The sequence below is a fragment of the Lepisosteus platostomus genome, chromosome 1 (genome assembly GCF_059453375.1).
Source record: "Lepisosteus platostomus isolate fLepPlt1 chromosome 1, fLepPlt1.hap1, whole genome shotgun sequence".
Classification (NCBI taxonomy): domain Eukaryota; kingdom Metazoa; phylum Chordata; class Actinopteri; order Semionotiformes; family Lepisosteidae; genus Lepisosteus; species Lepisosteus platostomus.
Genome location: NC_142611.1, coordinates 14,004,503 through 14,020,002, shown reverse-complemented (window position 1 = coordinate 14,020,002; position 15,500 = coordinate 14,004,503). Strand labels below are relative to the sequence as shown.

Sequence of the window (15,500 nt, the reverse complement as noted above, 5' to 3'; positions counted from 1 at the left end):
ATATCATCTTCAAATGCAAGGTTGAATATAAGTGTACTTGGTACCAGAGCACTTGGGGATGAAGGTGGGAGAGACAATCAAGTCAAAGAACAAGGCCTTCCATGCATGGCTTGCGGGGGGATCTCTGGATGTGGCTTAGAGGTACCAGCAGACCAAGAAGGATGCAGCTACAGTGGTTGCTAAAACGAAGGCTCAGGTATTGGAGGAATTCAGAGAGGTCATGGAGAATGACTGATGGGTGGACCTGAAGATGTTCTAGCAAACCATTCGACAACGCAGGTGGGGAAGATTGAGATATTGCCCATCTTGTTCTCAACAAGGGTGGGGAAATGTTGGCCTTGACTGGGGATAGAGGTGAATGGTGGAAGGAGCACTTTGAGTAACTTCTGAATCTGATGGACATGTGGGACAAGTGGGACTGGGTCCATTTCTCTGGCTGAGGTCACTGTGGTGATTAAAAAGATCTGTAAGTTGCAGGGCTGTAGGGAAGAATGACATCCAGACAGAAAAACTGAAGGATCTGGATACGGTTGGGGTGTCATGAATAACGTGCCTCTTTGGTGTTAAAGTGGAAGGTGAAGACAGTACCTCTGGATTGGTAGACAGGGGTGTTGGTCCCCGTTTTTAAAAAGGGGGACCAAAGTGTGTGTTCCGACTACAGAGGGATCACACTCCTCAGCCTCCCTAGGAAAGCCTGTGCCAAGGTGCTGGAAAAGAGACTCCACCCAATAGCTGAGCCTCAGATACAGGAGTAACAATGTGGATTCAGTCCTGGCTGTGGAAGAGTAGGCCAACTCTTGATCCTCACACAGTTACTTGAGGAGGGGTGGGAGTTTGCTTCCTCTGTGTACACATGTTGTGTGAACTTGAAGAAGGTTTATGACCATGTATCCAGAGTATCCTGTGGGAGATGCTGCAGGTGTATGGGGTCGAGGAGAGCAGCTGCATGCCATCCATTTACAGTATTTACAGAGCAAGAGTTGTGTCTGGGTGATAGGGTCATTTTCAGTCAACATAACGCTGTTTATTCATATTTTGGTACATATTTGGATCATTCTAGTCTCAATCTGCTCTGATGCTAGACAACGTTAAGCCAGTATTTGACAAAGATGTGTTCTGGCATTAAGTCGAGTCCATTTAATGTGGGCATCTGACTCCATCAAGGGTACATCTTCTCTTCTCTCCTGTTTTTGATCTTCATGAACAGGATACCAAGACACAGCTAAGGTTTAGAGTATATCCAGGGAAATGAGGGTTTGCATCTCTATTGTTTGTTGACGATGTTGTTCTCTTTGCCTCCTGTGACTTTGATTTCTAGTGTACGCTGGAGAGGTTAACAGCTAAGTGTGACGTGGATGAGGGATGAGGGTCAGCACTTCTCTGCTGGCAAAGAATGGCTTGCTCTCTCCAGGTGAGGGGGTAATAGCTACCCCAGCTGGAGGATCTTAAGAACCTCGGGGTCTGGTTCATAATTGAAGATAGAGGAGATGGTGAGATTGACCAGCGGATTTGTGCAGCTACTGAAGTAATGTGGACGCTCTACCAAAACATGGTGAAAAATGGGGAAGAGAGTTTTCAGACAATCTATGTCCCTATCCCTATGGTCATGAGCTTTGCGTAGTGATGGAAATAATGAGATTGTGGGTACAAATAGCAGAAATTAAGTTTATTTTTATAGTTGCTGGGATTACTCTTCATGGCAGGGTGTGGAGCTCTGCAGTTTGGGAGAACCCTGGAGTAGAGCTCCTGCTCCTCTGTATTGAGATGAGCCGGTTGAGGTACCCCCATGAGGCCTCCCGCTGGAGGTGTGCTGAGCATAACCCACTGGTCAGATGCAGGACACTCTGGTGGGATTATATCTCTCGGCTGTCCTGGAAAAACCTGTAAATCCATCAGGAGGAATTGGAGACCGTTGTGGGGGACAGGGTAGTCTGGTCTGCTCTGCTTTGCCTGTTACCACCGTGACCCTCTCTCACCCAGAGTAAGCAAAAAAATGACAGCACTCACCTGACCCTCCTGGATCTTCTGATGCTTTTGCAGAAGATTTTGAGATTTTTTTTAAATGAGAGTATAGTTGATTAAACATTAGGTGATGATTACAAATGGGTTGTATAAAATAAATCAAAATAATATCAAATTTGAGATTAAAATAAAAATGTAACAGTACAAGAGATATTTACCTACCTAAAGTAACCTTTACTTCTTAAAACCAAAGCACCGTTTCATAGACCTCCCTATTGTAGTCAATTTGTTCACTATCCAGCTAACAAATGTATGTGTTGTTTTTTTCCAGCAATACAACTTTTTTGGGGTTCTCATAATTATTGTTCTTTGTATTTAATTTTAGCATATTTAATTAGCATTAAAATACAGATTCTTCTACTGTTAACCAATCATTTATTATTATGAATTTATCAAAGCAAATACCTTCAGAATCAGTTGCCTCTGTGCTGTCATTAATTTAATTTCCATTGATGGATTTATGCATCATCTAAAATAAAAGAAAAAATATTTACAGCTGATTAAAAAGTGCACACAAGAGATACATTTTGGGTATATCTTTATCAAAATTACCTTTGACCACATTTTATTAAATGTTATAGTTTAAACTGTTATCATGGGTAGAGATAAACTAAATGCAGCATACTGTACTTATATGTCAATAATTAAATTAAAAGGCTCAATAAAATCAAATAGAATCCACACCATGGTTTCTCAGGACAGCATAATATTATTAATTCTGCCTGTTTATTACCATCACTCACCATCACCAGCACAACATGACTTAAAGGTGTCCAAGGGAAAGCTTGTCTGAATTGTAAAAAAAAATGTGTATTTTATGACTAAACAGTTTTTCATTTGGAATGTATAAACTCAAAAGGTAGCATTACATACTGTAGTAAAAAATTAAAACATTATACACTTAGTAGTAGCTTATATCTGCAGCCCTTGGTTACTTCCACTTTGCAGATGTATGTTATTTCTATTTCCCTTGAGAACTCACGCTTGCGGCTTTTTGTGCTGCTGCTCACAACTCTATTTGAAGCCTGTTTCATGTCTGCTGTGGAATGATAAGTCTTTGTGGGTGGGTCTCAAATTTCTTTTGCATTACTTAGTGTCTGCTTTTCGCACTATAATAATACTGATCTACCCAGGTTTTCCTAATAAAAATAGGTTTATTTGTTTAACATCTGCAATCGTCTTGAACGTTTTTCAAAATATGATTTTAGAAAGGAACTAAAAAATGACATTAATATGCAAAACAGGGATGAGTATGTGAACCCTATCAATGCAGTAATCCACTTATGACATATCACATATGACACTTATGAGCAAGGAAGGGATGGATATACAGTGTAGACAGGCTTTACTATCTTTTTACTGTGCTTGGAACATTGCCAAAAGACCATTTTAACCACATTTAGAAGGACAGTTGTATCTACAATAAGGCAATGTTTTTGTGCCTCTGGGATTAAGTTTTCCTGACGGGCAGGACCATCAGAGAGTACACATAGACACACACAAACACACACCAGAGCCAGGGCCAATTTTCCAAAAAGTAAATTAACCTATCAGTATGTCTTTGGACAATGGGAGGAAATTGGAGTGCCTGGGAGAAACCCATGTGAACACGAGGAGAACATACAAACTCTACGTAGATAGCACAGCAGAAATTGAACCCAGGGCCCCAGAAGTTCAAGCTGGCAATGCTAGCCACTGCAAGCCTGGAGAAAAGGAAACTAAATGTATTTAATGCTATAAAGCTAACCAGTAAAAGCTAAATAGCTAAATATGCTACCTTTATCTGTATTTTGGTTACTTATTTTTTATTCCATCCAAATAATTTATAATAAGTTAAATGCATCAGGTGGGACACACCTGGAAAGGCTCAATAGCTGAAATACTTGGTTTCTTCTTTCTTTGTTTAAGTGTAGACATGAACTCTAATTGTTCCTTTGCAGCCAACACTGACTCAGCTTCTGACTCAAACTTAGTCAACTGCTTATCCTGGTGAGGGACCTGGCAAGTCAGAGCCTATCAGGCAGAAGGCACAAGGTGGAGCTAAGAGTAGACGACTGCTCTCACCATGGATTAAACACTTGCCCATCACACGGCCCTATAGAAAAGGACAGTTTATAATAGTATGTATTTGATAGTCAAGAGAAAACCAGAGCACCTGGCAAAAAATCCACATGAACTGCACATACAGTACACTGTGCCAGTAGTCATATCACCCTGCAACTGCCAACTGACAACCTACTAAAGCTAAGCAGGGGTGAGCCTGGTTAGTACCTGGATGGAAGACATACTGGGAAAAACTAAGGTTGCTGCTGGGAGAGGTGTTAGTGTTACCATTAGGGGACGCTCACTTTGCGGTTCTAATGCCCCAGTGGAGTTTCCAGAAAAGCGCTATATAGGTGTAAATAAATAAATATTATTATTATTATTATTATTATTATTATTATTATTATTATTATTATTATTATTATTATTATATTACATAGACGTGAGAGTCTAGAGCCAAACCTACAAAGAACCAGAACAAATTTGCCATGTCATTTTGCATCCTTGTGTGTTTATTTTTTTAAAGAAAGGGGAGAATATTACTATCAGGAAACCTTTGATGAGTAGACTTCATGAATAATGAATATTGTATCTACTTAGCGATGCACAGTTCCTCATTCCGTCTTCTGCATTTTATTTTTAAACTCTGCATTTGTAGGCCTCACAGGCCTTACCAGGAATAAACAACTTTCTGATAATGGACGGATAGAATATGAAAGCACGACAAAACAGTTTTTGTCCGGACTGAACACACACACCAGAGAATGTGATCAAATTTACCATTTCAACCACATTCATCCATTTTTCCCATCACTGGTATATAAGGCATCCATATAAGGGTCATAGAAACCCAGAGTCTATCCCAGAAACACAGGGAACAAGGCAGAACAGAACTATATTCCTAGATAGAACACCAGTCCTTCACAAGGCACACAAATTAACAAGGTAGACACAATTTTATCAAACTAGCATACCTCTCATGGTCTGAATGGACCTGCAAACGTACTGTAAACTCTGCATTCTGTGTCCGAATCAAGCCAAGGTGAGACACTGTGGTAAATGTTATGTTGTTTAAGATAAAGCTAATTATCTAATAATTAATAACTTACTTAGTAACTAATAACTAATTAATTTATCTTAAGCTTTTAGATTAATTTGTTTTAAATACATATACATGTATAAACATTTGTGTTTTTCAGTACTATCAAACCTAACTAAAATATTATTTATTTACAGCAAAGTGTAATTCATAAACGTAAGGACAGCTGTATAAAAGGTAGAATTGTTCCATTTCACCTATTTTATCATTTGAAAACAAGTGTAAAAGGTTTGAAAATATATCAGATACCAGTGCAAAAATTAAGATTGCCAATAGCAAATACTGTATCACTGCATGCTTATTATTCTATTATTATTAATGTTATATCAGATTATACTAGAGTATGATCACAATGCAATGTGGTTTCCTGTAATAGAAATGTAATTAAAAGTGTTAACAAAATGGAAATGTTTCTTGCTTATTGCTTTCCCACTATCACATTCATGACACACTATTATGTAACAATGAACAAATATCATTTTTTATTTTTTCTAAAATATTATCCTCATTGGCAATATACTTTATTTTTTAAATCATCCTTTCCTATTTTTACAAAGCTATATGTTGTACAAAGCTATATGAAACAAGACAACAAAAAATGGTGTTAAAATTGAAGGGTGACTTGTTAGGACTTGCATACTGTATAGGATTGATTTTTTTACAATTATTTTACAATGTTTCTAAACTGAAAATATCTCCGATTTATTTTAAAAATATAACTATTTTATCAACATTTTGTATGTGACATATGCCTAACATTTATATATCCCTGTATAGTTGAAAAATAAATGAATTAACTCCTTAACTTAGTAATAGTAAATTTATATGCAGTACTCCTTATTACTCACATCATAAACCTCATACAGTACAGCATACAAAAAACAGCGCAGAATACAAATTTATTAAACGCAGCTATATAACAAGCTGAAAATAACATTTTTATGTTATACACGGAATTAAAGTTATTTGAAAATAATGTGTTTCAGACAAAAGTCCTTCTTTGGTGTTTAGAAATATATTTAACCACTTGTTCTAGTAATGTAACCTTGATCATGGTTTCTATATTTTATTCTCAGATTTTTATATCTCAGGCCAATCAAATGTTTATGAAGTAAAATCTTCTTTGTTTTCCAAGTTTTATTAAGGTGCGTCATGTCCATTCCAACATTCAGTTGTCAGCAGTTTGAAGATACAATTTGTAGAAGTATGGCATAAGGTCCATAATTCTCACTACTCAGATCTTCATTGAATCAATCCTGAAATAAAGTTACTTTGTAATCACTTGTGTACAACGTTAAAAAATGAATGTTCTTCTGTACTCATTTATTTCTACACTGCAGTTCAGCATACTCTAAAAAATATATAAAGTATTGCACAATAACGCAAAGTATGAAATTTTAAAAATTTTAATTTTACAATCGCACTTGAGCAACACTAAGCTGTAACACAAAAATGGAAAAGATGATTGTATTCATATTTTACATTTCTTGGAGCTGAGAGAACAAAAGCCTTCTACAGGGATTCCCAGGTATGGTCCGGAATCCAAGAGATTTTCTACGAATCAGTCATCTATCACTTTATCCTACGGAAGAGCTTTGCTACAACTGATAACGAATAAAAAAATCAATTCGTAATCAATCACTTAATTACGTGATCATGTTGTTTGTGTGTGAGTGTCCTTGTATTTTATAACGATTCTGTTCACGTAAGCTAAAACGTTCATGACACAATGATAAAGGCCCATTCAATGGTAGGATTGCAAACAATTCGGCTGAACAATAATGTTCACATGAGCTAAAAAGTGAACATTTCGTTATGTCTAAACTCCTGTCAAAAGTAAATATATAGTAAATTGGACAACCTCATGAGCACTAAAGCAAAAAAAGTCAACAACATAATGTACTGTACGTTGTTCAAATTATAATCATCACACAATTTCCTACCCCGTAAGTAAGTGATAATGTTCCACGAGTTTTTTTTCTTGGCAGGAACAACTGTACTTTTATACTTTTCGACAATATAAAATACTGCAGGATTCAAGATAGCACAAATGCTTTCCTGTGCTCATACTTTTTTCGACAAATCGTAGCTTTTTTAAAAGATACTACAAACATCTCTTGACCACTAAATCCGCCCAATTTATGTTTATGCGACTGTGGACTACTGTCTGTACAGGTTTTATTTATTGTATATTACAGTAAAGTTATATTAATATTACACCTACCTTAAGAATATAAAGTATAATATACAGGTGGGGCTACACGTTGGTGATGGGCGCCCGTCCATATTCTTCTTATTCTTATTATGAAGTCTTCTGCATAATAACACAAAGGGACACATAAAATGCATGGCTATTTGGCAAATTAGGATAATAAAGACTCTCTCTAAATGGAGGTATTCAGCCTTCTCAATATATGTTTTGCATGTTCTTTTCCTGCATAATTTTCTTAGCAGAATTCATCTTCATGATGAACAAAGATTGCACATTTACGTATAGAACATTTTTTTTTAGAAATCATAGCATTGTGTAGCATAGGTACATATTTTTAGAAAAGGTAAGACATATCAAGCATTAAATACGTCCTTACATCTTGTTAAAATATTACATGTAAAGGAATTGTAATTTAATTCTTAAACGGTGTTTCTGTTTCTCTTCAACCTGTCCACCAGAAATATACTTGCAAATTTAAAAACACCTATGCGTGGCACTTTACTTTTATACAGTACGAGGAAATCAAGAGCAACGAACATTTCCCATCGTAAAATAAAAATTGCATTCGAAGTACCTAATGTGCTTAATGTACTTATATTTGTTGGTTTGGCTACAGTATATTATAAGGCAAGAATCACAACAGCACATCGACTTGTACTGAAACATTACATCTGTAGTCGATTCCAAACTGTGTTTTTGTTTCTCAAGGTGTAATAAGCATAAGGAGGTTCAATTTTGAAAATTCCGAGACTGTAAATCCTTTGTCGATGGGCTATTAATATGACTAACCACAGAGTTATTGTTCCATTCAATTGGTACTGTATTTCTTTAGGTTTTAATAATTGTTGAAGAATCGAAGTCGCCAGTATTTTATCTGCTACTACAATCATCTTCATCCATCAGTATACAGATAGCAGACATTTATAAAGCGCAAAACCCCGAAGGAAAACTGATGTTATAAAAGGTCATTATTACCAAATTACTTACATTAGTTGGATCCATGTAAAATGTGATCAATTTAAGTTCGAACAGCACAAAATAATTTTTTGATCAAACAAAGCAATGGAGCACGCTTTATTTCCTCATTTTTGAGGAGCTGAGAGAACAAAAGCCTTTTATAGGCATTCCCAACTATTGTCCGGAATCCACCAGATTTTCTAAGAATCAGTTATCTATCACTTTTCCCTACGGAGGAGAATTGCTGCAACTCATAACAAATAAAAAATCAATTCATAATCACTCATATAATTACGTGATAATTATCACGTAGTCTTGTTTACGTGTGAGTGTCCTTATGCTGTATACTGATTCTGTTCACGTAGGCTAAAAAGTCAATGACAGTGATAAAGGCCCATTTAATTGCGATTGCAAACAATTCGGCTGAACAATTCTGTTCACATGAGCTAAACAGTGCAATTTTCATTATGGCTAAACTCCTGTCAAAGTAAATATAAATTCTGCAGAGCTGGACTTCCTCTATAACACTAAAGCAAAAAAGTCAACAACATAATGTAGGTTGTTCTGTCAAATTATAATTATCACACAATTTACTACCCCGTAATTACGTGATAATGTTCCACGATTTTTTTCTTGGCAGCAACAACTGCACTTTTATACTCTTCGCCAATATAAAATACTGCAGGATTCAAGATAGCGTGCTACAGTACCTGTGCTAATACTTTTTTTCGACAAATCGTAGCTTTTTTAGAAGATACTACAAACATCTCTTGACTACTAAGTCCGCCCAACCAGTAACGCATATTGTTTATGCGGCAGTGGACTACTGTCTGTACAGATTAAGAAAACGTTCGAAAACGCAAAATCTATTAAACTGCTAAAGTTATTTTAATATTAGACCTACCTTAAGAGTATAAAGTATAATATACAGGTGGGGCTACACGTTGGTGAAGGACGCCCGTCCATAATAATAATAATAATAATAATAGTAATAATAATAATAAAGCATACTTAATTTCCTCATTTTTAGCACGAAATTGCGTTTCCCTTGGAAATTTAAATGTTAACATATTTTCGTGTAGTAGATCATCATTAAAAACTAGGTCTGAAAATCTCACACGTTTGCATCACTTCTAAGTTGATTTAAAAAAATAGGTAATGAACGTATTTTTAAAAGAATTGTACTGGAGAGCCGTGATTCCGTTAATTAACCAAATCATAAATACAAACGCCATGTCACCACAGTTTTCGATTGCCATTTTCGTGCATGAAGGTGCATACTTTACATACATTTCATGCATAAATTGATCCCTTGAACGCTCTGCCAATAATCGACGGAGAAAAAAAACGGGTTTCCTCGCAAGCTCAATCATCTGATTTTCACAGTGAAAAAAAGACGTGCGATTGAGTTATTTACTCCATGAGCCCACAATAAACAGCACCTTTTTGAATACCAAAAAGAACACATTGAAGAATTTATACATACAGAAAATATCAAATAGCAATGCGTTTCAAGAACAAAGCACTTCCTACGGTAGTCTACATCTTTGATGAATCCTACTGTATATAATCAAACTAGTTGTTGTGGTAAAAAAATAAATAACGTCTTGCTCGGGATAGTATTTTAAAATTGCAATAATAAAGATAGCTAGTTCAGAAGATACTACAGTATACAGCAGGTGGGCATTGGACGGTGGGGAGTGGGGTGGAGATTTTCACCTTGCCTAAGCTTTTTCCTGCGGGAAACCCTGCTATAAAAAAAACGTTCTTAATTATTAAACGAATTAATATGCTGAGAACATTCTTTCCACATATATCAACCGATTTATTGTAGGATAATCCCAATTAAAAGAGGAACTGGCAGGAAAATGAGAAAAACATACAGTTAATAGGTAAATATAACCGTCTGACAATGGAACCAATGAAACATTTAATATCCATTATTACGTGAAATAATAGTTATATGTTTCACTAGTCATACGAGGGTTTCATATTTTATACTTATACAGTATATTCATACGAGGGGGTCATATATTTTAATCAGACACAAATTTGAATGATTTTGAATTATTTTAAATAATAATGCAATAGGAAAAGGGTAACAATATTTTCTAAAAATTTACATGAAAAAAAATAATACTAACAAACCATTCAACAATGAACAGACGTATTTAAAATAAAACACAAATCTCCTGGATTATTTATGGTTCCAGAAAATCTACAACGTCCTCGTGTCCGTTTGCTTTGGCGAGATCAACAGGTCGCCGGTTGAAGTTATCCGTGATATTTCTGTCGGCATGATACTGGTCCAGTATCATAACTGTGTCCAGAAAACCACCACTAGCTGCGTCATGGAGCGGAGTCATCCCTGTGGTCACATCCTGCAAATTCGGGTTCGCACCGTACAACAGCAGCAGTCTGGCTACAGATGTATTCCCCATCATCATAACCTACAAAATGAATGAATTAATCTAAACAGTATATCGTTTTCTTACAATGCTTCATTCACCGAGAGATGTTCAGTATTGTTTACAATGAAGGACAAAAGGAAAACAAACATTTTATTATATAGACTACCCATATAACAATGTGCGAGTTTCCTTTTTAATAGCCACCCGTTGACATGAATTATACACTATCTCTGAATGCCTGTATTTTGTCCTAAACTCCAACTACAGGATCATTTGACAGTCTGTGTCTAACATTAATATGTTTGATTAGTTCATATCCAGGAACCTTAGGGCATTACAGCTCTTCGTGAATTTGCTATTTATTTTAAATGAAAAGGGCAAAACGTCAAAACACCTTCTATAATATTTTCTGTTTTTGTTTTGATTGCTTATATATGCTTATATATTGTAGAAAGGCCAAAAAAGTTTCCACATTTCTTAACACTCATAAATCATATATTGAAAATAAACACTAATATTAGTGTAATAGCGCAACACTTATACTACAGACTACTTTAAAGCACACGTTCGAGGAATTTTATTTTTGTAGGTCTATTGTAAGTTTATCAAGCAATCCATATTAGTTTTGTTGTTTAATGTTGGAAGAAATTGTGTAATTATTTTAAAACACTTCTTTAAAACACTGGTACTGATGTCAATGACAGTTTTTGAACACTCGTTATCTTTAAACGAAATAATTTTTGAATATTGAATAATTTGTCTTAATTTAATCTATCACATTTAATCTCTAATCTAATTCCATTTATATGTATAAAACCTTAACATAACGAGCTAATGGAAATTGTAAAAAAAAACTTTTGTTATTTTTAAGTTAGAGAGATTTATCGTGTGTGCTTTTCAGTAAAAGCCCTTAATAATTGCACATTTGAAGTTGGTAAGACCTCACTGGCCTGTGTATTATTTTATTAATAATATTACATAACAAGCACGTCAAAAACTACAGTGATTCTAAGTCATATCGATACATTTCAAAAATGAAAATCAGTGGCATCATTTTTGAATGGAAATTTCAACATCATTATCTTTACAAAGGTCAGAGTGAACCTCAAGTGTTTTAATGGGAGATAAAAAGGGAGACGATAGCCTGTTTAACACTTAAACCCTGACATTTTGAATTCAAGATACTCAATACTTTTATTCACATGCTGTTTTGTTTCATGATTAACGAATTTGCTTATGCCAATAATTTCGAGTACTTAAGAAACACCGAAAATAAACGATTTGCTCATTTTATAAGAATGCATTTATATTTTATTTGTAATAGATTGCCTGGCATTTTTATGGACCCTCGAGAGAAAATAACTATTACTACTATTTACGTTCCATGTCTTAAGGTGCTTAGAAAGTCTGAAAGTAAATAAATTTACTTATTTAAAGATATAACTTTTTATTTTTATAGAAAATACCAAAATGTTTTGTGATTGACAGATATGGAGTCCATATAGTGAAACAGCTTATATGAATTGCTTTTGAAATGTACGAAACAAGCAAATAAGATGGTTGTAGTAATTTCGTTATTATTAACATGTACTGTACAGTATACAATGTAATTTAAGCGATATTACTGAAATTGGTATTTAAAATCAAACGAGTTTACGGTGGCCATCAGTTCCCCTATTGTCAGAATGCTGTACTTTCGTTTTAATCTGTAGGTAAGGATACAGCTGTCGTTCGTCCTATATCCTTATTCCATCTCTGTCATTTTAAAATTGTAGCTGTAACTCATTCTGTGTCAGATGCAAGTCTGCAACATACTCTACCTTAAATGATGTTAGCGATGTCACGGCTGACTACAGCCTACTGTAGGCTAAGCCCTGACCGTATTTACTACAACGTACCTGAATAGGTGTCCGTCCAAAACGGTTCGTGCCATTGGGATCGCAGCCGTTCTGTAGCAAAGTTAGTACGTATTCAGTTTGTCCACTTGCAGCTGCTGATGCCAGCTGATCGGCAGAGGTCATTGTGAGACAGGGCTAATCCTTTTTTCAGAAGTGCTGCTTCAACGCGTCCTTCTTTTTTTGACAGGTAGCACCGCATCACTTGAGGCTCAATCTAAAATATGTCCCGAGTCAACATACGAAACCTACTGCGGCCACTTGCATAGTAGTTTTTCAACTGGCATACATATATGCATTAAATTAAACTAGTAAGCACAGTCTCTATTCTGTGTATCACCTCGGTGTATACAGATATTTGTTCTGACTTGCCTCTATCGAGCAAGCCAGCGTATGACGTCACTGGAGGCTGCACCAGTACGCAAGCTCAGTACAAGAGCACATCAGGAAGAGGAAGGACGGGGTAGTTTTGTTTTCATAACAGCTCAGAGACATGGAGCATACGACAAGATGATAAAGTCAGGCCACCAGAATGTGGCCTGAATGTTTTTACGCCACGAAAAAACATAAAGTCTGAAACGCGCTCCTCTCGGAGACAGTTGGCTTTCTTTCCTTTCAGCACCGCACTGCCCTGCGATATCAACTGAAAAGCGGCCGGCTGTTCGTTGCCTTGTCGCATTGTCATTCCCGTACAGCAATCAATACCCCCCATTACACATCAATCAAAACTTAATATAACAAACTGACAGCGAAAGAAACATCTTTCATTTTCGGTTTCTATGGTAACCATGCCCCCCTACGACACACGTACAACGCTATTTTTTAAAGTTTCTTGTATGTCATTACTAATAGAAGATGGGTGGGGCCTTTGTTATTTTTTAAAATAACACACACACACGTTCTTAAATTAAAAAATGAATAAACATGCACATGGGCATATGCTGTATAAGTACCGTAGCAATGGCTTCACTTTATCATCATCACTGGAGATAAAATGTCCAGGACATTTTAATATTTTACTTCCGCGCAATTGTGGTGCTGTCGGTATCTGAAAATGATATACTCCCATGTTATTTTTTTTGTTATGCTATTTTACAAAGCTTTTGTGGACATATTTTAAAAATAATGGTTTATATGAAAGTTTTCCATCGACATGTAGAGAATTAACTGCGCCAGTAAGTAAATGAAAAATAAATTCAGCTCTATACAATATTACCAACAATGCTTTTTAAATGTAATAAGTTCTTGAAATGTATTATTATTTCTGTGGTTGCAATGTCCCACATTAACCCTTTTTGTTCAGTAATTGCTTGCAGACGTTTTTAAACTGGTCATATACGTCACATCGTAAGAGGTTGGAGTAGGTACTGTAAAATGCGTCAGCTTGCGGGCTGCAAAGGAACCACTGCTTATTTTTTTTACTGTTTTTAATTAAATAATACAGGATTTGTGACTAAGAGTAAGTTAATGGAGCAGTATTTTTTTCAAAATACTAGATACAAAATATTTATCAATATTATTTTTACTGGTGTCAGTAATATATACTTGTAATATACACTGCATTCCATGCTATGAACATAAATAGATCCGCGTTTAATACTGTTTTTTCAGGGTGTATAGTATTAGATGTGGTTTACTTCGTTATAAAACAATGTATCCTTATTTTGTTTCTTTTACTGTCACTCGCTAGTCCTCTAAAACATATTTTATATCAGAAATTAAAATTTCTGGTATCACTATATTTAAATGGTACAGTATACTTATACCTAAAATACAATACATTCCATTGAGAAATTAGAAATTATCGGTATTGGAATTAGAGATAAATGTAATTGGCATTGTCTTGTACACCATACGAAAGATCTCGGAGTTTATTTTCATCACATGCCAGCATAAAAATGTTCAGTGAAAACATTTTAAAATGAGCGTGTATCTGAAAAAACATTATAATAGATTATTATTGTACATAGATTATTGTCCATATACTGAAATGTTTGAATTTCTTTTTAATATCAGTCTTTATTCGATACGGAGAACTTAATTTTCAGTATCAAAATAAATTGAAAACCCCTTTGTGTGTCTTAAGTTCCTTTTAAGATCTTTGAAACCAAAATAAACAGCTTGCAAAACCTAAAAAAATGTAACACTATATCTTCCACATAAACTAGCAACAAAAGCAATTCTAAATAAAAATCCAGCCTTTTAATTGTTGTTATACGTTTAATAACAGCAACTACAACAATAATAATAACATAGCACTTTATAAAATAATATACTGTCTAAATAATATAATAATTTAAATTACTGAAAAAAATCTCACTTTAAAAATCCATAATTTGGAAATCGTAAAAAAAAGCTGCAGGTGGAAGCTGAAGAACAATTTTATTTTGACCTCATGAGGTGTTTCATTTTAATGGAGCAAATATTAAGTGCAAATAGAATCAATGAGAAATCTCATAATCACACGGTTATAATACGGATGTACGGATTGTCTGTGTGTCTCCTCACCTGACATTTTAGCTTCCAGCATTCCAAGACCGAGGAAAACGGGGAAATCTGCAAGTATTCAGGTATTGATAAGTTTACGCGCACCAAAATGAGCGGTGTATCAGTAATTACAGATACGCACTTAGATCATAATTAAAATTGCGTATTTAGCAGATACGTTTATTCTAATAATAATATATGTATACATTATTATTATTATTATTTATTTATTTTTTATTATTATTGTATGTATTATTATTATTATGGTGGATTATTGTTATATAAGTAAATTAACAAAATAATGTTGCTTTGACAATAATATCGATTGAAAGGGTATCCACAGTACACATTGCACATTGTACAGAAACTAAAAT

General features: G+C 35.0%; 1 protein-coding gene across 7 annotated transcripts in view; it reads right to left on the bottom strand.

Annotated features, from left to right (window-relative positions):
* Window positions 1-1,645: 1,645 nt before the first annotated feature.
* The window catches only part of LOC148677751 (cyclin-dependent kinase 4 inhibitor B-like), a 15,922-nt gene continuing 2,067 nt past the window's right edge, over window positions 1,646-15,500 (bottom strand). For 2 of the 7 annotated variants that reach the window (XM_088625266.1, XM_088625274.1), the window contains exons 3-4: window positions 15,148-15,195; window positions 10,135-10,783 (exon numbers count right to left, since the gene is read on the bottom strand). In XM_088625266.1, the coding sequence (XP_088481392.1) occupies window positions 10,535-10,783; window positions 15,148-15,195 (297 nt within the window). In that variant the 3' untranslated portion in view covers window positions 10,135-10,534. Of the gene's footprint in view, window positions 1,882-2,427; window positions 2,492-7,388; window positions 7,479-10,134; window positions 10,784-12,642; window positions 15,114-15,147; window positions 15,196-15,500 lie in introns of those variants that run through there. The other 5 variants (XR_015935389.1, XR_015935391.1, XR_015935390.1 and 2 more) reach the window with 5 other exon arrangements.